Genomic DNA, 23,975 nt, shown 5'->3' with positions numbered 1-23,975 from the left:
CGTCCAGCAGGAAGAGTTCCTCAGCCTCTCCCCACTGTTCATGTCCTTGACACTTTTTTTAAAAAGTACAGACCTTCTGTAGCATGACCAACGCTACCTGGGTCCGTCTTCTGTTTCCTTGTAACCAGACTCAGGCCATGCGTTCTTGGCAGGAATGCCACAGAAATGAAGCTGCGTATTCTCAGGGCATCAGTTGAGCCAGTGCGTGTCATTCAGTCTATTCCCTCATTGGTGCTTTAACCTTGACCTTGCTGGGTTGGTGTCTCCCAGATCTGCCATAAATCCACCATGCTTCCCTTTGTAATAAATTACTATTTTGTGTGTAGGGAGTGTGAGCGTGTATAGTAAGTTGCTTCAGTTGTGTCAGACTCTTAGCGACCCTGTGGACTGTAGCCCGCCACACTCCTCTGTCCATGGCATTCTCCAGGCAAGAGTACTGGAGTGGGCTGCCGTGCCCTCTTCCAGGGGATCTTCCGGACCCAGAGATCAAACCCATGTCTCTTACATCTCCAACATTGGCAGGCAGGCTCTTTACCATTAGCACCACCTGTAGGGCCTAAGTATTACAAAATTTCCTCTTCCTCCTCTGCCTCCAACTTTATTGAGATATAACTGACGCAGAACACTGTAAGTTTGAGGTGTACAATGTGAAGATTTGGCACATTTTTATATTGTAAATAACGATCACAATAAGGTTAGTTGACACATTCATCATCTCTCATAGTTACATTTGTGTGTATGAAAACATTTCAAATTGACTCTCTTAGCAACTTTCAAGTGTACAATACAGTATTATTAACTGTAATCGTCATGTTGTACATTATATCCCAGTACTTATTCATCTTATAACTGAAAGTTTTTACCCTTTGACTAGTATCCCCCCATTTCCTTTACCCTCAGCCTGTGGCAACGGTCTCTGTACTCTCTGTTTCTATGAGTTTGACTTTTTTAGATTCCACATATGAGTGCAATCAAACAGTTGTCTTTCTCAGTCTGCCTTATTTCACTTATGTAACGGCCTCAAGGTTCATCTGTGTTATTGAAAATAACAGGAACTCATTTTCTTTTTTCATGACTTTTCATTGTACACACATATGCACACACTACATTTTCTATTTTTTGATGTTTATTTTTTATTTGTCTGTCTATTTGGTTGCACCAGGACTTAGCTGAGGCTCGAGGGATCTTCGATCTTCACTGAGGCCTGAGGGATCTGCAGTTGAGGCATGTGAGATCTTTCAGTTGTGGCATGTGGGATCTAGTTCCCTGACCAGGGACTGGACCCTGGCCCCCTGCATTGGGAGCATGGAGTCTTGTCCACTGGACTACCAGGGAAGTCCGCTACGTTTTCCTTATTCCTTCATCCGTCAGTGGACCCCTGGCTATTGTGAATAACGTCGCAGTGAACATGAGCGTGCAGGTAGCTCCTTGGGACAGTGATTTTGCTTCCTCTGGATATATACTCAGAAGTGAGACTGCTGAATTATATAGTAGTGTTGTTCAATTTGTCAACAAAATTTCCTTTTCCTAATCAAACTTCCACTGACGAGCTGTAGCCTTTTAGCTAAGCTTAACCCCAGCTGCTATTGATAACTCCCACCCTAATCCATCACCTCTGTAGTGGCTGCCCACTGGTGATTCTCTATTTTCACCATTCTCTTCTGTGTTTACTAGAGCGTCTCATTCTCATTTGGACTGCTAGATTCCTGTTTTATTCAATAGGCTGTAATCTGATACTTTCATCATTTATTTTGATGCTCAAATTGTCCCAGATATGACCAGTGGGAATCTCTTCAGTCTAGTTTCTGTCTCTATCATTTTTTTTTTCACTCTTTCCCAACTTTTTGGAAAAACAAGATGTTCCAGGCTCGTTTTATGTTTTTGTTCTCCCACCTTTGAAACCAGCCATTTTCCCAAGAAGCCCTGGTTCCTTTTAATGCAGAATGCTATTTAAAAAATCAACATCTGTGTTTTTGGTGTGTTCATTGCTACTGGGGTGTCATCGCTTCTAGGTTCTCACGCTGGACAGAACTAGAAACAAATGTCCATAAGTATGTACACACATACGTATGCACATATTTGTACCTATCACTATCTATGTACATAATTATAAAACCATGCCTTCATACCCAAACTTCCAGTTCCATTACATTGTCTCAGGGTATATCCTATTCTACTTCTTTTTTTATGTTTGTAAATTTCATTTCTGGGACTGGAGAACTTGACTTCTGTCATCTTCAGTACATTTACATATTTGTTCAATTTATCCAGTCTCCCAACATGTTGCTTTGTTTTGTTTTTGGTCACACCACTAGGCATGCAGGATATTAGTTTCCCAACCAGAGACGGAGGCTACTTCCCTTGCATTGGAAGCCTGGGGTTTTAACCACTGGACTGCCAGGGAAGTGCCTGTGTCCATCTTTTTAAAAGTGCATCATCTATGCACTGGCTTTGCCCTCTGGCTGACCCCCTTGTGGTCATCAGACAACTGTGCCAGTTCCTGGCCTCATTTCTACATGTGGCAGTGTCCAGAGTCACAGAGGGACCTATCCCCAGGTGCTCCTGTGTAAAAAGCTTAACATGCCCCTGACAGGCCTTTTGTCCTATCACACTCCTCAGAACCGAGTCCCACTCCCACTCCTAAAAAACCTGCCCAGAAGATTGGGATCACTGCGGTGGGCTGAGACCACACAAGTGTTGCCCTTGATACTGGGAATTTTCTCACCCTTCCCTGAGTTCTGTAGGAGATAAGTCTGAGGCTCTGCCAGCAGTAAAAAGAGGGAGATTGCCATGGGGTACCCCTCATCACGATCTGCTCCACCTGGTCAGCAGAGAAGGGAGGGTAGATACATGGATACTCTCTCTATAGAGGCTGCATTGAAAAGCCTGGGAATGTTCCTTAGGCTTTCATGGCTCTCTTTTTTTAGCTGACATTTTAGAAACCACTGCTTGTGGTAAGTTTGGTCAAACTGACAAACAAAGGACATCCAGAAACTTGGCCTTCTTGTTACGGTTTGAGATGTCCATCGTTAAAAGTCTGTAGGAGGATTTTACAAAATACTTCTTCCCACTTTGATTTTTTCGGGGGGAACTGAGTTTAAAGCCAAATACAATAGAGTGGTGTGATTATCTTGAGAAGTAGTTCTCAATTTTTTTTTTTTGGTTTCGGGATCCCTTTACAGTCTTAAAAATTATTGAGGCCCTCAAAGATCTTTAGTTTATGTTTTATTTATTCATAGTTACCATATTAGAAATTTTAAAGGAGAAACATTTAAAATAATGATAAACCTATTCTGTATAAGTAATATATTTTAAAGAAAATTGGACTCTTTTCAAGACAGAATCTGTAATGAGAATAGTATCATTTACATTTTTGCAAATCTTTTCAATGCCTGGCTTAATGGAAAATAGCTGAATTCTCCTCTCTGCTTCTGCATTCATCTGTCATCCAGGCACATAACCTATAGCCTCTGGAACTCCACTGAACACTTGTGAGAGAATGATAGGAGAAAAGATAAATTCAATCTTAATAATATTATGAAAATAATTTTTACCTGTGGATTACCTGAGTGTTCTGGAAACTCCAGGAGTTCTCAGACCACATTTTCAGAACCTCTACCTAAAAGGAATTTTGCTTGTTATGCCCACACATGATTTACAATGACCTCAAGCAGCAGCATACATAAAACAGTGGATGAGATTTTAAAAGGAGGCTCATAAATTGGTCATGACTCAGAAAATGGAAGTCAGATCAGTGTAGCAATGTGAAATAGTTCAGAGAATCTGATAATCCAACTGAGACCTAGGGAAAACCCAAAATCATGAGCAGATAATTAAGTGGTTTTCTCATTTCACCAATCCTTTGAATCTTTAAAATATGATTCATTTCGATATTTGGCAAAACTAATACAATTTTGTAAAGTTTAAAAATAAAATTAAAAAAATATATATGATTTATACAAAATACGTGTAAATATATATCACTGCTGCTGCTGCTAAGTCGCTTCAGTCATGTCCGACTCTGTGCGACCCCAGAGACGGCAGCCCACCAGGCTCCCCCGTCCCTGGGATTCTCCAGGCAAGAACACTGGAGTGGGTTGCTATTTCCTTCCCCAATGCATGAAAGTGAAAAGTGAAAGTGAAGTTGCTCAGTCATGTCTGACTCTTAGCGACCCCATGGACTGCAGCCTACCAGGTTCCTCCGCCCTTGGGATTTTCCAGGCAAGAGTACTGGAGTGGGTTGCCATTGCCTTCTCCAAATATATATCACTAAATATATCTTTAAGGTAATATCTATTATATAAAGCACATTTAATCTCCCCCCCTCTTTTATTTTTCAGATTTACCATTTCAGATGATTTGAAGGTTGGCTTTTTCAGCACAGACCATGCTACTCAAACGGATTCCAGTGAGATTCTGCCATTGAAAGAGTTGAGCTTAGCTACACAAAATCTAGTGCAGGTAAATCTGAATTTATTTAGAAACTCCTGAGATAATTTGTATTATTTGCCTTCATGTTTCTTTCCTTGACAAAAGTGAAATGATTAACATTTTTAAAATATTAGCATCTTCTATAAACTGAGGTGGATAACAGTTGTGTGTGTGTGTGTTTTTAATTATTAGTATAAACAACTACTTCAGGGCATGGCTACCCACTCCAGTGTTCTTGTCTGAAGAATCCCATGGGCAGAGGAGCTTAGCAGGCTACAGTCCATCAGGTCACAAAGAGTCGGAGACAACTGAAGTGACTGAGCATACAGCATACACACTACTTCTATTTGGGGCTTCCCAGGTGGCCCTAGTGGTAAAGAACCTGCCTGCCTACGCAGGAGACATAAGATATGTGTGGTCGATCCCTGGGTTGAGAAGATCCCCTGGAGGAGGAAATGGTAACCCACTCCGGTACTTTTCCCTGGAGAATCCCATGGACAAAGGAGCCTGGCGGGCTACAGTCCATAGGGGTGCAAAGAGTCGGACGCAACTGAAGCAACTTAGCACACACACACTACTTCTATTTGCATCCTATTTATTTCATGTATGTTAACTTTTTTTTTCTCCCTGCACTGCATGGCTTGCAGGATCTTAGTTCCCCTACCAGAGAGAAACTAAGCCTGGATTCTGACAGTGGAAGCTAGAGTCCTAACCACAGGGCCACCAGGGAAGTCCTTATGTTAACTTATTTGGGGAAATGTTTTCTTACTCTCTCTGTAATTCTTTTGCCATCTGTGAACATTTTCTGTTTAGGATACTTTAAAAATTTTATAAAATATTTTTGGCCTATAGAAAAATGTCGAGAATAATATAATAAATAACTATGTCACCCATTGTCAGGGAGGAAGAAATTTTCCTCTATCCCTCTAAATTCTTCTGGCTAAGCTAAAAAGTGAGTTGACATGAGACAGATTAACAGAAAATCCAACAAAAACTTAAATACCATATACATGGGGGAGACCGAGGAAAATTGAGTAAGTTGTCTAAATAGCCAAAGGTCTCACCTTCAGGTAAAGACAGAAGAGGGCGTTGAGGGTAATGGTATGGGACTTCAGGGAGAGGAAGGCAATTCACATGAAGATGGGAAAGCAAATGTCTGTCAACTCACATTTGCCGGGCCTGCAGAGACAGTGGGACACAGAAACTTTAGCTCACTTTGCTGGGTTCCCATCTGTCTACACACCGGTTGTTTGTCGGTTTCCAAGTTGTGTCCAGCTGTTCTTGACCCCATGGACTGCAGCACGCCAGGCTTCCCTGTCCTTCACTGTCTCCCAGAGTTTGCCCAAGTTCATGTCCACTGAATCAGTGATGCCATCCAACCATCTCATCCTCTGTCTGCATACCTAGTTCATGTTATAATACAGGTATCTATGATGCTAACTCCCTTCCTGAAGCAGGTCCTCCATCTTTTAGGAAGTTAAGGGAAAGTTTATGGGTTCTTCCTGAGTCTTTCGGTCCTTAAAAATAGTCAGCCTAAATAAATACTCTTGCCAAAGAAACAGTTTGTGATGGCAAGTTTTGCTCCCCTATACCACCATACACCGTTGTCAAATCTTGATGCATATGTCCATGCTAAGTCGCTTCAGTCACGTCTCACTCTGTGCGATCCCCTGTGTGAGCAACTCTGTAGCTTGCCAGACTCCTCTGTTTATGGGTTTCTCCAGACAAGAATACAAGAGCGGGTTGCCATGCCCTCCTCCAAGGCAACTTCCTGACCCAGGGATCAAACCCTCATTTCTTAATGTCTCCTGCATTGGCAGGCCAGTTCTTTACCAATAATGCCACCTGGGAAGCCCCAAATCTCAATATTCTATCATATTTCCTTTGGGACTTAAAAAAAAGCTTTTTTTAATTTTTAAAAATTTTATTGAAGTGGTATTTCTGTGGTGGTCCACTGGCTGGGACTCCAAGCTCCCAATGCCGAAGGTCCAAGTTCAATCCCTGATCAGGGAACTAGATCCCACGTGCTGCAACTAAAGACCCAGTGCAGCCAAATAAGTTTTTTAAAAAATAAAATAAGTAAAAAAAAAAAATTTTTATTGAAGTGTAGTTGATTTACAGTGTTGTGTTTCTTTCTTTTATACAGCAAAGCCTTGGTGCTTTTTTTGATTGTAAAGTAACAGAATGTTTCATAGACATCAGATATTAAGACTTATTATTAAAAGTCCTAGCCAACAAAACAGTGACATAGGGTGGTATACTACTGTAAATAGTATTTCACTTCTGTTTTCTCACTTAGTAACATAACTTGGTAATCAGTTATATACATTGGTGCATAAAGAGCTTCTTCATCGATTTTACAAGTACATCATACCACAAACTGGCATCATTTATTTAGCTATCCCCTCCTGATGGACATTTTGGTCATTTCAGATCTCTTATCAAGATGAATAATTCTGTACATACTCACATGCCAGTAAATCTAGGGTGTAAATTCTTAAAAGTGAAACGTCTGAGTCAGAGGATGCATGCATTAGTCATTTTGGAGGATGTTGCCAAATTGCCCTGCATAAAAATTATACCAATTACACTCCCACTTTGGAGGGTGTCTCTTTTCCCACACACTTCCCAATGTATTGTCATTTTTTTTTTACTGTGTTCTGTGGCATGGGGGTTCTTATTTCCCAGACCAGGGATAGAACCAGTGGCTCCTGCAGTGGGAGTGAGTGAGAAGTCTTAACCACTGGACTGCCAGGGAAGTCCCAAGGGATAACTTATTCTCCCTGGTGGCTCAGATGGTAAAGAATCTGCCTACAATGTAGGAGACCTGGGTCTTTCGATCCCTGGGTCGGGAAGATTCCCCTGGAGGAGGGAATGGCAACCCACTCCAGTATTCTTGCCTGGAGAATTCCATGGACAGAGGAGCCTGGCAGGTTACAGTCCATAGGGTTGCAAAGAGTCAGATGTGACTGAGCAACTAATACTACTATGGGAGGAAACTGCTGGAAGCCTCCTTTCCCTTCCTCCATCAGCATCTGTTAGTTCTGCAGATTAACTGGAGTTCCCCAATGTACACGACTCTGGAGATGTAATCTTAGATTCAGGACAGGCCCCTGACCAGGTGCCCAAGTTACCTGCCCAGAACCAGGCCAGGTGTTGGAATCTTTACACAGAGTGCCCTTAAGCTCTATAATGACCGATGTTTTTTCCACTTTTAGATTACTAAATCCCTACAGGTGGATTTTGGGTTCCTCAAGCAATTGATGCAACTGAAGTTTGAGGACCGTCTTAAAGAGGAATCTTACAGACTCTTCACTACTCTACATGACAGGATCATGGCCGCTGAAAAACATTACCAACAGGTAGAAGTTCTCTCATTTCCTCTGTTTTAAAAGTAATTAATTTTGTGGATTAATTTTGTGTTTAGTTGTGTAGGCACTACAGTTTTTAGCTTGGCAACTTATGAGGGTAATTTAATTTGCATATGTTATCTCTAATGATACTTACAGGGCTTCCCTAGTGGCTCAGATGGTTGAGAATCTGCCTGCAATGTGGGAGACCTGGGTTTAATCCCTGGGTTGGGAAGATCCCCTGGAGAGGGAAATGGCAACTCACTCCAGTATTCTTGCCTGGAGAATCCCCATGGACAGAGGAGCCTGGCGGGCTACAACCTGGTCACAAAGAGTCGGACATGACTGAGTGACTAAGCGCAGCACGTGATAGTTACATAAAGCTGTGTGGCACCTACAACTTTACCACGTGCAGGAACGTTTGTATGTAGTCTGTGTACAAACTCATTTAAGCCTCACAACTAACCTGATGAAGTACATACAATTATTATACAGATGAGATCTGTATTATACAGATACAGCTGAGGAAACCAAGGCACAGAAAGGTTAATTCACCTGCTCAGTGTCACTGGTTAAGAAACCACTGGGGTTTAGGTTCTAGGTCAGACAGTTTCATGCTTGAGTTCCAGCCTTTAACTGAAATTTTACATGAACTTATTTGTGCTTTAATGGCTCTGTAGAAGCCAAAGACATGAAAACTCTGCTATTCTGAGGAATTCCCCAAAATCTTTGATCATGTTAGCATATTTATCTGTGATTAAAAATGGACATTAGTGTTGCTTTTCTGCTGTGAAACAAAATACCCACGTGTTGTTGGCCTCACAATTTTTTTTTAAGTATTTTTTTAATATGGACCATTTTTAAAAGTCTCTATTGAATTTGTTGCAATATTGCTTTTGTTTCTTGACGGGGAGGGGGTTGGCCCCAAGGCATATGGGATCTTAGCTCTCTGACCAGGGATCAGACCCATACCCCTTATATTTAAGGTGAAGTCTTAACCACTGGACCACCGGGGAAGTCTCCAGAGTAACTTTTAATGCATTTCCTCTTTAAGTCTCCCAACAATCCTCAAGTGGAAATCCTGTTATCCCTACCTTACAGATAAGGAAACTTGCTTAAAATTTAAGCTTGCTTAAAGTCAGGCAGGTTAAGTCCTTGCTTAAAATCAGAAAGATGGTAAGTTGCACAGTGACATTGAAATCCAGTTCTGTCTGATTCTGAAGCCCACTGATTGTTTACACTCCATGTTGGAAGCAAAATTGGTAACAGAATCAAGAGTATATTTTATGCATAACAGATAGGATTAAATAATTTGATTAATCAGAAAATCTATTTCTGCTTTATTGACTATGCCAAAGCCTTTGACTGTGTGGATCACAATAAACTGTGGAAAATTCTGAAAGAGATGGGAATACCAGACCACCTGACCTGCCTCTTGAGAAACCTATATGCAGGTCAGGAAGCAACAGTTAGAACTGGACATGGAACAACAGACTGGTTCCAGATAGGAAAAGGAGTACGTCAAGGCTGTATACTGTCACCCTGTTTATTTAACTTATATGCAGAGCACATCATGAGAAACGCTGGGCTGGAAGAAGCACAAGCTGGAATCAAGATTGCCGGAAGAAATATCAATAACCTCAGATGTGGAGATGACACCACCCTTATGGCAGAAAGTGAAGAGGACCTAAAAAGCCTCTTGATGAAAGTGAAAGTGGAGAGTGAAAAAGTTGAAGCTCAACATTCAGAAAACGAAGATCATGACATCTGGTCCCATCGCTTCATGGGAAATAGATGAGCAAACAGTGGAAACAGTGTCAGACTTTATTTTCTTAGGCTCCAAAATCACTGCAGATGGTGACTGCAGCCATGAAATTAAAAGACGCTTACTCCTTGGAAGAAAACTTATGACCAACCTAGATAACATATTCAAAAGCAGAGACATTACTGCCAACAAAGGTCCATCTAGTCAAGGCTATGGTTTTTCCAGTGGTCATGTATGGATGTGAGAGTTGGACTGTGAAGAAAGCTGAGCACCAAAGAATTGGTGCTTTTGAACTGTGGTGTTGGAGAAGACTCTTGAGAGTCCCTTGGACTGCAAGGAGATCCAACCAGTCTCTCCTAAAGGAGACCAGTCCTTGGTGTTCATTGGAAGGACTGATGCTGAGGCTGAAACTCTAATACTTTGGCCACCTCACGCAAAGAGTTGACTCATTGGAAAAAGACCCTGATGCTGGGAGGGATTAGGGGCAGGAGGAGAAGGGGACGACAAAGGATGAGATGGCTGGATGGCATCACCGACTTGATGCACATGAGTTTGAATGAACTCCGGGAGTTGGTGATGGACAGGTAGGCTTGGTGTGCTGTGATTCATGGGGTTGCAAAGAGTCGGACATGACTGAGCAACTGAACTGAACTGAACTGAACTGAATCAGAAAATGACTCTAGTTTGAGGATTAGTGGCCCTAGATTTCTTTTCATGAGCATGGTTCATCGAAAAAGGACCAGGACCAAAAGAGGATATGGATTCCAAATATACTTCACTATTTTATTTAATTATTTTCTAATTAAATTTTTATTGGAGTATAGTTGCTTAACAATGCTGTGTTAGTTTCTGCTGTGCAGCAAATTGAGTCAGTTATGTGTGTATACAGACACACACACACACACACACACATATATATCCCCTTTTTCAGATTTCCTTCCCATTTAGGTCAACACAAAACTTTAAGTAGAGCTGCCTGTGCTATACAGTAGGTTCTTATTAGTGATCTATTTTATACAGAGTAGTGTATATATGTGGAGAAGGAAATGGCAACCCACTCCAGTGTTCTTGCCTGGAGAATCCCAGGGACGGGGGAGCCTGGTGGGCTGCCGTCTATGGGGTCGCACAGAGTCCGACTCGACTGAAGTGACTTAGCAGTGTATATATGGCGGCTTCTCAGGTGGCTCAGTAGTAAAGAATCTGCCTGCCAATTCAGGTGATGCAGGAAGATGTGGGTTACATGCCTGGGTCAGAAAGATCCCCCTGGAGTAGGAAATGGTAACCTACTCCAGTCTTCTTGCCTGGAGAATCCCATGGACAGAGGAGCCTGGCAGGCTACAGTCCATGGGGTCACAAAGGAGTCAGAAAGGACTTAGCAACTAAACAACTACAACAACTAAGACACTAAAAATCTGTGATATGAAGATGAGAGAACATGGTCACATTCACTGTGTTTATTTTATCCATACACACTCTCTATTGCTTTGGTTAAGTGTAAGTGAAAATGAAATGTGTTGTTTTAGGTGGAAGCCTAAGGGAGATGATTATATAGTGAAATTTCAAGAGAACGTGATGATTTGAATGGTGGATACTTAGCCCCCCCACCCTCCTCCCCTTGTAGGTCTGATAATTATATTTGGGAATACATCATGGTACTCTTTGTATTTATTTTTCATTTGCAGAATGGAGAGAGCTTACGAAAATGCTACAATCAGCAGCTGGCCGATGCCATAGGTACTATCAAAGGAATGTACCAGGTGAGTTTTGAGGGCTGTCAGGGGCGAGAGCAACTTGGTATCCTGGGAGTGCCCAGTATGGGGCTCATCATGGATTGCCAGTCAGCATTTTTTAGCTTTCAAGATCTGAGTCCTTGATCTTCAGGTCACCAAAAAGGGATCAGGTCCTTGACTGTCCATGCTCACTTTAAATTGACCACTTGATGGTGACAGAACACTCCAGAGACTGGAAACTTCCAGTGGAGTATCTAGCACACCTGGGAAAGTGATCCAGTTTGCTTGGTGAGCATGCAGTTCGGCAGAAGGAGGTAAGGGAGTCTCAAGAGAAAGTTCATCAGGTCTGTAGTAAATGCCAGGGAACAGTCTCGGATCCTCAGTGGAATAACTTCTCTAATGATGGGGACACTTCTATCTGTCAGAAACTGAGCATCCCTCTCCTACATGATGGGGAAATTCATCATTTCCCATTATTATATTTTCATCTTAGTGAGGACCTTGAGATTCTTTTAGTCTTTATAACTATCATCTTGTCTTTCATTGCCGTATATTTCCATAAAGAAACATTGTTATTTATGTATTTGGCTGCATCGGGTCTTATTGCAACATGCAGGATCTTTTGTTGTGGCACACAGATTCTCTAGTCTGGGACTTCAAAGGGGAGGAAGTGGGGACTTCCCAGGTGACACAGTAGATAGGAATCTGCCTGCCAGTGCAGGGAACACAGGTTCCCTGGATTGGGAAGATCCCACATGCCATGGAGCAAGTAAGCCCCTGAGCCACAGCTGCTGAAGCCCACGTGCTCTGTAGCCGCACACTGCAGCTGCTAAGCCTGCGTGCTGATGTACTGAAGCCTGAGTGCCCTGGAGCCTGTGCTCTGCAGCAAAATAAGTCACTACAATAAGAAACCTGAGTGTTGCAACCAAGAGTAGTCCCGCTTGCCGCAACTAGAGAAAGCCCGAGAACAGCACTGAAGACCCAGTGCAAGCAAAAATAAATAATTTTTTATAAAGGGGGTTGGAGAGGAAGGAAATGAAGATGGAAAAGCAAATGTTTGGTAAACAAATGTTTGCTGGGCCTGCCGAGACAATGAGACACAGAGAGGACCCTGATCTCTAGGCCCTGCCAAGTTTCCCCCACCACACCTTGTCTATATTTTTTTACAAAACATGGAAACAGGCCCTTTATCTAAATTCCTTAGGCAGCGAAGGGGAAAGTAACAAGAGAAACTTTCCGAGTTTTCTGTTTCTTAAAAATAATTAGCCCAATTAATCCTCATGTCAAAGGGACACATTTTGGGGATGGCAAATTTTGGTCTGCTACAATTTTCTCCTACCATTTCTTCATTTATTCATTCATCTCTGCCAACTGCACTGTTGGAGCACTTAATAAAATGTTAAATAAAAGGGATGACAGCAAGCATCCTTCTTTTCTATTTTTACATCCTTATTTTCTATCTGATCTTACAGGGAATGAATATAGCATTTCAACATTACACACAACACTTGCTATAGGAACTTTCAGGCTATGTATTTTACTATATGACTTGAAAAAAATCACAAATGCATTTTAATTTTGTAAAACGTGGGGTTTTATGAATCTATTGAAGGGCCATATTTTTTTTAATCTCTTAATCTCTTGGTGTGGTAAAATTAATTACTTAATTTTTATTTGAATGTTAAGTCAACCTTTCTTTCTTTGTATAAGCCCAACTTGATCATAATGTCCTTTTGTTTGTCTCTCAAATTTGTTTCTGAACTTAGTGTGTTCTTATTTTGCTTACGATATTTTAAATCTGTGTTCATCAGTGTGGTGAGCTATACTTTTCTTTTTTTATGCTGTTCTTATTGGGTTTGGGTATCAGGATTATGGTAGCTTCACAAAATGAATTGCAGGATATTATCTGCATCCTTGGCAGCATCTGTGTAAAATTAGAACTATTTCTTCCTTAAATATTTTAAACTGCCAGGAAAGCCACCTGGGCCTAGAGGCGTTGTTTGATGGATATATTGACATATTTTGAAGTCCCCATTCAATTTCCTTAACTGATTATGAGACAATTTGGGTTCTGTATTCTTTTTGAGTCAGATACAGTGAAGTATTATTTGTTAGGGCATTTGTCTTTCCTTTAAACTTAAAACTTTGTTAGAATAAAGTCTTAATATGTATCTTACTGCTCTCAAATATTTTAATCCCACTAACCCTACTGCATGTTTTTATTAGTATCACCTTATTGTCTGTTTTCATTGTTTTTTTTTTTTTTTTTGGAGGGGGGAGGGCACTGCTCTGGTTTCCATTGTGGTGCTCAGGCTCTTCCCTTGTGACTTGCAGGGACTCTAGTTGCCCTGTGGCAGATGGAATCTTAGTTCGCCAGCCAAGCACTGAACCCTGGTCTGCTGCGCTGGAAGGCGGATTCTTTACCACTGGATCGCCAGGGAAGTTCCTTGATTAAGTTTTAAAATATCACTTACTGTGTTTTTTATGAAACAAAGTCCTGTGTTTGGCTTGTTTGGTTACTTTTTAATGGTTCTTGCTCTATACCTTAGCTCATCCTTCTATTTCTATGCATATATTTGAACGTATGTGATCGATATTCCACGTCTTCCATCTTTGAGGGTCTGATAAGTACTGGCTGTCGCTCATGATATGTCCTTTACTTTCGGGTTTCATGGTGTTTGATTGCAAACTTATATTTCTATGGAAACTCTTTTAGGCCTGGAATAGAGGTGAGTCTCTACAAAGAAGATTTCTGTTTGCTTCTGTGAGACTCCTGTGTCTGTGACCACCTTAACCTAATTTTCAACTTGAGGCATTATTTTTAGACCACCCAGATGTACGAATGTGGGCCACCTCAACTTAAACTCAGAAGAGATTTTCTTCCCTCCTCCATACTTTGAGCCAAGTTTCCAGATAGGAGGCGATTTCACTTTCCCTCGGGTGGGAGGCGGTAGAGGGTCCAAGGTGGTTGCTCCTAAGTCGTTCTCACCCTGAAGCGATCACCCTTTGGCGTCTCAGCCTTCATGAGGTGGTCTCCTGTTGTTGGGAATCCCCATTTGGAGGGGGCCTTTGGGATGCCTTTTCTCTGTGTCCTCTAAAGACATGTAAACCAAAGTTTAAATTTTTACCTGGTTTAGCAATGCCCTGGAGTCCAGGCCACCTTCAGTGTTCCACACACTTCTCTGGATGCCTGCATTCACTTAATTATGGCCTAACTATTCCTTACTTTGTCAGCTCATAGAAGCATTTTACCTATCGTATCCAGATTTGTTGTTGTTTACAAAGTAAAAGTCAGAATAACATGCTTTTTTAAACATAATTTTTTTTAAGTTTTTTTTTTTTCTTTTTAATTTTAGTTATTTATTTTTGGCTGTGCTGCGTCTTCCTTATACACTTGGGCTTTCTCTAGTTGCAGGGGACTGCTTTCTACTTTCAGTATGCGGGCTTCTCATTGTGATGGCTTCTCCTGGTCCAGAGCATGGGCTCTCGGGTGCTCAGGGTCAGTGGTTGGGGTCTGTAAGCTTAGTAGTTTTGGCACACGGGCTTAGTTGCCCCTCTACATGTGGAATCTTCCCAGACGAGAAATGGAATCCACGTCCCCTACATTGGCAGGTGGATTCCTATTCACAGCACCAGCACTGAAGTCCTGATGTTTTTTGAAACTTGCTTTTATTTTTTTTAAGATATTTACTTGATTATATTTATTAAAGTATAGCTGCTATACAGTGTTGTGTTACGGTCTGGTATACAGAAAAGTGATTCAGTTATATATACAAGTATATATGCGTGCATGCTCAGTCACTAAGTCGTGTAGGACTCTTTATGACCCCATGGACTATAGCCCACCAGGGTCCTCTGTCCATGGGAATTCCCAGGCAAGAATACTGGAGTGGGTTGCCATTTCCTTCTCCAGGACCGTGCTTTTATAAGTCTTTGTGTCTTTAACAATTTCTGGGTCACTAATAAACTTTTAGTTCCAGAAAAACATCTATTTCTGCTTTATTGACTATGCCAAAGCCTTTGACTGTGTGGATCACAATAAACTGGAAAATTCTGAAAGAGATGGGAATACCAGACCACCTGACCTGCCTCTTGAGAAACCTATATGCAGGTCAGGAAGCAACAGTTAGAACTGGACATGGAACAACAGACTGGTTCCAGATAGGAAAAGGAGTACGTCAAGGCTGTATACTGTCACCCTGCTTATTTAACTTATATGCAGAGCACATCATGAGAAATGCTGGGCTGGAAGAAGCACAAGCTGGAACCAAGATTGCCAGGAGAAATATCAATAACCTCAGATATGCAGATGACACCACCCTTATGGCAGAAAGTGAAGAGGACCTAAAAAGCCTCTTGATGAAAGTGAAAGTGGAGAGTGAAAAAGTTGGCTTAAAGCTCAACATTCAGAAAACGAAGAGCATGGCATCCGCTCCCATCACTTCATGGGAAATAGATGGGGAAACAGTGTCAGACTTTATTTTTCTGGGCTCCAAAATCACTACAGATGGTGACTGCAGCCATGAAATTAAAAGACGCTTACTCCTTGGAAGAAAACTTATGACCAACCTAGATAGCGTATTCAAAAGCAGAGACATTACTTTGCCAACAAAGGTCCATTTAGTTAAGGCTATGGTTTTTCCAGTGGTCATGTATGGATGTGAGAGTTGGACTCTGAAGAAAGCTGAGTGCCAAAGAATTGATGCTTTTGAACTGTGGTGTTGAGAAGACTCTTGAGAGTCCCTTGGACTGCAAGGAGATCCAACCAGTCCATTCTGAAGGAGATCAGCCCTGGGATTTCTTTGGAAGGAATGATGCTAAAGCTGAAACTGCAGTACTTTGGCCACCTCATGCAAAGAGTTGACTCATTGGAAAAGACTCTAATGCTGGGAGGGATTGGGGGCAGGAGGAGAAGGGGACGACAGAGGATGAGATGGCTGGATGGCATCACTGACTCAATGGACATGAGTCTGAGTGAACTCCGGGAGTTGGTGATGGACAGGGAGGCCTGGTGTGCTGCGATTCATGGGATCGCAAAGAGTCGGACACAGCTGAGGGACTGAACTGAACTGAATAAATTTTTAGTGTGCATCAAATGCTCAAAAAATATATGGCAGAATAAGTGACTATTACTCTTTTCTATATACCTTTTGTATGTCTAGGAATAGAAAGCCCTGAAAGGATTAGATGCTTTATATGCATCAGTGTTTCATAAACATGTGCTGGTTAAATATGCTTAGTCAACAGTGTATTAATTGTGGTTCGTTGGTTTATCTAATTAAAGAATTATTTTAAATATATGAAAGTGATTCTTTGAATCTTTGCTTTGGCTTGTTGGCATCACTTTGATCCATGACCTCAGACAGCTTTCCAAATCCTGGCCACCCAGTTTGTTAAGGCTTAGTCATAAGAAAGAAGAGTTGGAAAAACAGCCTGGATACACACACTTGTGGTTAAGAGGGAACTTTTGTTAATGTGAATGACTCTCTGCTGCCCTCTGGAGACCAGTTCAGGATACAGGTCCAAGTGCTTTTTCAGCTGTGGAACAAGGTTTTAAATCTATTTAATGACCCTCCTGCTGGTGTGCACAACTCGAAGCCCTGGGCCAGCGGCTGGAGGGTGTGGTCCCCGAGGATGGAGGCGGGTGGGGGCGTCCCTCCAGCTCTGGAAGCCGAGCTAGCCCCAGGGGACTGGAGAAGCCTCCCGTCCTTAGGGACAAGAATTAAAAAAAAAAAAAAAAAAAATCTATTTAACTATTAAAACAAGTTCTTGTGTGCTATTATAGTACCTTATTTTCAGATAAAAGAAAATGTTTTGTTAAAACTTGCACCTTATTTAGCTTCTTTTGGTCCTGGAAATGTATCAGCTCTGATTCGGATAGGAAAACACATTACTTTAGGTCCCTCAGACACTGAGGGATTTAGAAGCAAATAAAACCCTTTAGAGAGACTGGAGGAATAAAAGCTTGGGAGACTGCCACTAGCTTTCAAATAAATAAGCAATTTTTCCAACATCATTTATTGAATATCTCTGCCTTTTCTCTTGGTTTTTGATGTTTTCCTCATGTAAACTGATAAACTGAGGCATATTACATTTTTAAGAGTTTGGGCAAAAATAAATAAGTTATGGGGTTGTATACAAAGGGCTAAGGGATGAAGTCACTACTTTCTTATTGGGTATTTTTTCTTCTGGAGGAAAATTCGGGCTAGATAGAGAGCCTTAGGGAACTGAGTGTTGAGGGGACTTTGGAGAAGGACACAGAGGAGCGGAGGGAGCCCTGCGTACCTACACATGTCGTTCTGCACAGACCTGATCTCTTTGACTCTGACATGGTGGGGCTGCAGTTCTTTGTGTTAGGTGGCGCTGGTGATGGAGCTGAACTGTGAGTGGCAATGCTTGGGGAAACGTCCTCCTTTTCCCAGGGCACATAATTAATGACAGTGAATGCAGCTATCACTCAGTGACTTATTTACTATGGCCCAGGCACTATGCAAAGTGCTTCATGTGCTTTTATATTTCTGCAGAAAGACAAAAAAGACTCGTTAGGCTCAAATGGATTGCAGGAAAATGTAAATTTTAATACCTAAGTTTTTATCCCAGTGCCTTCCTTTTTGGTGTGACTGTGATCAGCGTTCAGAAGGAAAGGTGGATGAACTAACCCTCCTCTTCCACGTGCCCTCACTCGAATGTCTGGATAAGACCCTACTATCTCGTGTCTTCTCCCCTCTGGCTAAGCTGCCATCTCCTGGAATGAAAATCATTATAAGTTGACTTCAAATATTCTCCCATGATATCTTCCTTATCAAATAATCACATCTGTTTTGGTAACTTTGGAGAGATCGTTGCAAACAACTCTTAGTTCACTTTTCAGGACTACAACGCTCCTATGGATAGCAAGTAGCAGTGCTTATTTCAGGGACAGCATTTCAGGTTTGTCTTCTTCCATACTTCCTGAAATATGGATGAAGGTTCAGGGAAGAATTACCCAAATCCATTTCAAGGCTATTATGTTAAACATGAGTCTGTTAAAATGGTGAAATAGTAAAATTATAATTAAAAGTCTCTGAAGAGAGATAGTATGTATTCTTACAATAGAAGCCTTGCTGTGTTGTCATTGTCTCCCACTTTTGGAGGATGGCAGAGGTATAGAAAATCCCGTTCTAATGAGAGCACTAACTTTAGATTCCAAATTTTGATGCAGCAAATACTATCCAGGTGTTAAATAATTTTTATTTCAGATTTTTTTTAAAAAATTCATAATGCAATAAGATACCGATATTTTGGTGTTTGGAGGGGATGAAATTTTCCAGACTTTGATTTATGAAACCAAGATGGGCTTCTGCCAAGGGCAGGGCGCATCCTCTTGGATCGCCAGTAATGCAATGGCCTGAGTGAGGCTTTTGTTGAAAAGACAGTGAGAGAGAAAACTGCTTAGATGAAATGACAAGAAAATAAAGACTATAAAGAAAAGAGTTGCAAAATAGGTCATCCCATACTCACTATGACACAAGCTGTACAAAGCATCTTCCCCCTTAACTCTCCCCTTTCTCCTGAGTGATCACCCCCTTGCGTCCCTGAGTGTGAGCAGCAGGATGTGGGCACCCTTGTGATTAGGGTGTCCTTCTACCTCCAGATGCTGGGAGAGCACCTTTCTTATGCGAGGTTGATTTTCTGCTTTCAGGGAGACAGAAAGGAGGGTCAGAGTGTCCCTCTTGCATTGAACATTTCTTAAGTAATTTCTGTAATTCAAAATAATCAATATGCCATGGAGGCACATTTTAGGGCAGGTTGCACTGGGCCCCCAGCAAAGGATGATGAAATATTGACAAGCGTAGGGAAAATGGGGAAAAGATAGGGACGTGGCCCACTTGACATCATAGAGGCAATTAAGGTTCAGGGCACAGCCAGGGAACTGCTAGCCCTTTGGTATAAGAGGGCTGAGGAAGTGGTGAGAGCTGATATAGGAAAGGGAACCCATGGAATTTTTTTTTAAGTCTTTATTGAATTTGTGACACAATATGGCTTTTGTTTTGTGTTTTGGTTTTTTGGCCGTGAGGCATGTGGGATCTCAGCTCCCCGACCAGGGGTCAAACCCACAGACCCTGCATTGGAAGGCAAAGTTTTAGCCACTGGACATCCAGGGAAGTCCATGGAGCTTATATTTTATCTCGAAGACATCAAATAATCATCATAGAATTCTAAGCAGCTTTTTTTTGTGAATTAATTTTTACTGGAGTATAGATGATTTAGAGTGTTGTTTTACTTTCTGCTGTGCAGCAAAGTGAATCTGTTATATTATACATATACATATATCCACTCCTTTTTGGATTCTTTCCTCATACAGGCCATTGCAGAGTACTGAGTAGAGTTCCCTGTGCTATACAGTAGATCTTACTAGTTATCTATTTTATATATCTATGTATTTTATGTGTGTGTATATGTCAACCCCAATCTCCTTGTTTATTCCTCCTCTCTGCTCCACAAGCAGCTTTCATGACCTGCTTTAGATTTGCAAACCTGAGAGACAACTGTTTCTGGAGTATTTATGGGACTTGATAAATAATACTTGTCCTCCCCCCTCAGGTTCTGGACCTGGTGAAATAAAGTCAGGGAGCCAGCAGACGGAGGTCATCTGCTTCACTAATAAAACAGACTACGCGGTACCAAAACCCAGAATCTGGCAGATTAACTCCCCTCACAGGCAGAATTGGGCTGGGGCAGTCTCTGTCTGCCAGGGCAGAGCATCGGCTCCCCAAAGAGAAAGGCAGGGGGCAGGAGACTGCCAAGATGTGACCATGTTCCTTCTGCTCAGGTTTTAATCAGATAAATGGAGGCGTCACTCCACGTGGAAGGAAACATCATTCCTTGGGGTTTTTTTCTTCTCTTAACACATTGAACTTAACCACTTAGCCTGTGATCAACTAGGCGTGTGTCTGAGCCTTGGGGGATGGGGGGAGGAAAGCCCTGCTCCCACATTCATGATGCAGACCCCTCAGTACCATCCCCCACTCCTCTGGTCATCCTGAGACCACTGGTGCCCTGGAAGACTCAGCATTGTGTTAGAAGAGTGCCTCATTTACATTAAACTCCAAGGTCACTTTGCTCCCCATACTGAGAATTTACCTCCTGGTCTGTTTCTCACCCCAGATTATATCCAGCTGTGTTGACCAATATTATCTGTCAAGAGGTTGTGCCTATGAGGTCAAATAACATCATAAAATTATTCTAATAATAAAACAACCAACAGTTATGTCCCAGATTTGAATATGAACTCCTTACTTTCAACTGCCAAAGGAAAAATATTAAATTTTCTTGTAAGACCAAAAGAATGAAAGTCCAAAATAGAATTGTCTTGCCATTGTGAATTAAAATACCAAAGACACACCCCTGCATCCTTCCCCTTCGCTGTTCCCTGCATCAGAGCCAAGTTCTCAGGGTGCATTGCAGTCATGAAGGGAGGATGGAGTGGATGTCAGCGCATCGAGCACCACAGGCTGTCTTACTGCCAGAGGAAGGGGCTGTACTATGGAAAGGAGACAAGCCATCATCAGTGCTGTGGTGTTGGGCTGGAGAGGAAGGTATTGGTGTGAATGAATGTTGTTTAGATGTAGATACTGTATTAGGAGAAATTAATTAAGAGAAATTATATTAAGAGATAGAGAACCAATAGGGTGTATGAAGAGAAAGAGATGGAGATTTAAGAAATTGACTCCTGTGGTTGTAGAGGCTGGCAAATCTGAAATCTGAAAAGTAGACTGACAGGCTGGAGAAGAACTGATGTTACAGCTCGAGTCTGAAGACACTCTGAGAATTCCGTCTTCCCTGGGAATCTCATCTTTCTCCCAGGGTCTTCAACTGATTGGATGAGGCCCACCCACCATATGGAGAGTAATCTGCTTTACTCAAAGTCTAATAATGTAAATATTAATCTCATATGAAAAATACCCTCACAGCAATATCTAAGCTGATGTTTGACTAAATCTGTGAATACTAGAAAAGGGACCCAGGCTCAACCCCTCTCCTCCCTTTTGGGCTGCAAGTCTAAGGGAGGCCAGAGCCGGGAAAGTTCAGATTTGATGTGTAAGAGTAGGCTGGATAGGGATTTGGGACTTTGAGGGTGTTTTTTGGGCTTGCCCTTCTTTCCTTTCTTCATTACTTTCTTTCTTTTATTCAACATGGTTATTACTATCTAAGAGTTTTAAAAAAAAGCCATGGCACTTTCCTGAGAGTTCTTCTAAGAGGTTGAAACATGAGGCAGGATATCAGATTTGAAGGGGTGGTAAAAAAAAAACAACTGCTTTCTGCTTACCTCCTCTTAAGCCCAGCTCATTCAGTACTCATAAAACATCAGAAACATTCCTGGAGATGAAGAGAAATGAATTCAGTGTGTTTGGGCCTTACAATTACTTTATGAAATGTCCAAAAGTGAAACTTTCTGTTCTTTTAAAGAACTGTGCCCTCCCTCCCTTCACCCCACCCCCACCCCCATCCTGAAGTCCAGAGGGGCTGAGCACATCCTAAAGGCAGGCTGGCCCCAGTGATGCTGAGTGTGTACAGCATCACAGCACAGTTTCTGGTGGGATTTTTAAATGCTCTTATTTATTTTTGTTTTTGGTTGTACTGGGTCTCTGTTGCTGCTCAGACTTTAGTTTGGGCGAGTGGGGGCTGCTCTCTAGTTGTGATACCCAGGCCTCTCGTTGAGGTGGTTTCTCGTGTGGAGCACAGGCTTCAGGGCACACAGGCTTCCGTAGTTGTGGCACACGGGCTTAGCTGCCCCTCGACACGTGGGATATTCCTGGATCAGAGACTGAACCCATGTGTCCTGCATTGGCAGGTGGACTCCCTACCACTGAACCACTGGGAAAGCCCAGCCATAGGGAAGCCCCCTGGTGGGAATTTTGTTTTTAATCTCTATTTATTTGGCTGTGTCTGGTTTTTGTTGTGGCTTGCAGAATCTTTCTTTGCAGCACACTGGAGTCTTTAGTGGTGGTGCACATGGGCTCCATTTGCTGCTCCTGGGCTGCAGAGCACGTGGGCTTTGGTAGTTGTAGCACGCAGGCTCAGTTGCCCCAAGGCATATGGAACCTTCATTCCCCAACCAGGGATTGAACCCATATCTCCTACATTGCAAGGCAGATTCATCACCACTGGACCACCAGGGAAGTACCATAGTGGGATTTGAAATGAGCTCCCAGCGGTTTTTGTCATGTTATCAAGGAGATGACTCAGCCAGTTCATCAAAAGCATCTTTGTTAGGGCCTCCCCGGTGGCACAGTGGTAAAGAACTCACCTGCCAGTGCAAGAGACCCAGGAGACGTGGGTTTGATCCCTGGGTCGGGAAGATACCCTGGAGAGGGAAATAGCAACCCATTCCAGTATTCTTGCCTGGAAAATTCCATGGACAGAGGAGGAGCCTGGTGGGCCATAGTACATGGGGTCTCAAAGAGTCGTACACAGCTGAGCACACGTGCACACGTGCTATAGGAAGCACTACAATTCAGTCACATCACACGCCCTGGTGACGCAGATGGTAAAGAATCTGCCTTCAGTGCGGTTGGATTTGATCCGTGGGTTTGGGAGATTCCCTGGAGGAGGGCTTGGCAACCCATTCCAGTATTCTTGTCTGGAGAATCCCATGGACAGAGGAACTATAGTCCATGGGTCACAAAGAGTGGGACACATCTGAAGCAACTGAGCACATGCACACACACACACACACACACACACACAGGTGAATTGTTGCCTGATTGAAATGCAAAAATCCTCAACAAATTACTGGTAAATCAAATTCAACATTTCCCGTTTTACAGATGATAAAACAAACCCAGGGAACTTAAGAAACTTGTTCAAGGCAACAAAGCTACTACTAAGTGGCAGATTCATCTGCAGACCCAAGCCAACCTATTCTAATGCCATTCAGGAGATTGACAAGTAAGAGCTTAATAGGCAGCCTAGAAATTCCAAATGCGTGGAGACCTGTGGTCCCACAGTACTTCTGAGAAATTTCGTGCTGAGTATCAGCACTGATAAAATTCCCAGTCTGGTGAGGGAAGGGCCCAGCAAAAGTCAGGGATGCTATTTTATCCATCGTGCTAAGGGAGTTAGACTTAAGCCTGTGAGGACAAGGAGGACTGCATTTTAGAAAGATCAGTTCAGTCACAGGGTGCAGATTGGTTGGAGAGGACAAAAGAAGAGTCAGGGGAGTCCCTGTGCTATATAGTAGATTCTCATTAGTTATCTATTTTGTGCATATATCACTAGTGTATATATGTCCAATCCCAATCTCCCGATTCATCTCAGTGCTCTGTGGTAACCTAAGTGAAAGTCACTCAGTCATGTCTGACTCTTTGCGACCCCATGGACTATACAGTGAGTGGGATTCTCCAGGTCAGAATACTGGAGTGGGTAGCCTTTCCCTTCTCCAGGGGCTCTTTGCAACCCAGGGATTGAACCCAGGTCTCCCACATTGCAGGCGGATTTTTACCCACTGAGCCACAAGGGAAGCCCATAGTGACCTAAATGAGAAGGAAATCCCCCCCAAAAAAGGGGATATATGTATTTGTATAGCTAATTCACTTTGCTGTACAGCAGAAACTAACACAACATTGTAAAGCAACTACACTCCAAAAAAATTAATTTTTAAAAATTAGGTATTTAAAAAAAAATAAAAGAAGAAGAAGGAAGTGAGTTAAGAGCTAG

At 42.3% G+C, this 23,975-nt stretch overlaps 1 protein-coding gene across 1 annotated transcript in view; it reads left to right on the top strand.

Annotated features, from left to right (window-relative positions):
* Window positions 1-23,975, top strand: part of C13H10orf67 (chromosome 13 C10orf67 homolog) — a 100,128-nt gene that overhangs the window by 9,157 nt on the left and 66,996 nt on the right. Inside the window, exons 2-6 of the mRNA XM_070382151.1 lie at window positions 1,333-1,469; window positions 2,928-3,039; window positions 4,341-4,461; window positions 7,650-7,793; window positions 11,229-11,303. Coding sequence (XP_070238252.1) covers window positions 1,333-1,469; window positions 2,928-3,039; window positions 4,341-4,461; window positions 7,650-7,793; window positions 11,229-11,303 — 589 coding nt within the window. The remainder of the gene's footprint in view (window positions 1-1,332; window positions 1,470-2,927; window positions 3,040-4,340; window positions 4,462-7,649; window positions 7,794-11,228; window positions 11,304-23,975) is intronic.

This window comes from Bos mutus, chromosome 13 (assembly GCF_027580195.1).
Source record: "Bos mutus isolate GX-2022 chromosome 13, NWIPB_WYAK_1.1, whole genome shotgun sequence".
Taxonomy (NCBI): Eukaryota; Metazoa; Chordata; class Mammalia; order Artiodactyla; family Bovidae; genus Bos; species Bos mutus.
The sequence above is the reverse complement of the archived record's forward strand: the minus strand, read 5'-3'. Positions and strand labels throughout refer to the sequence as shown.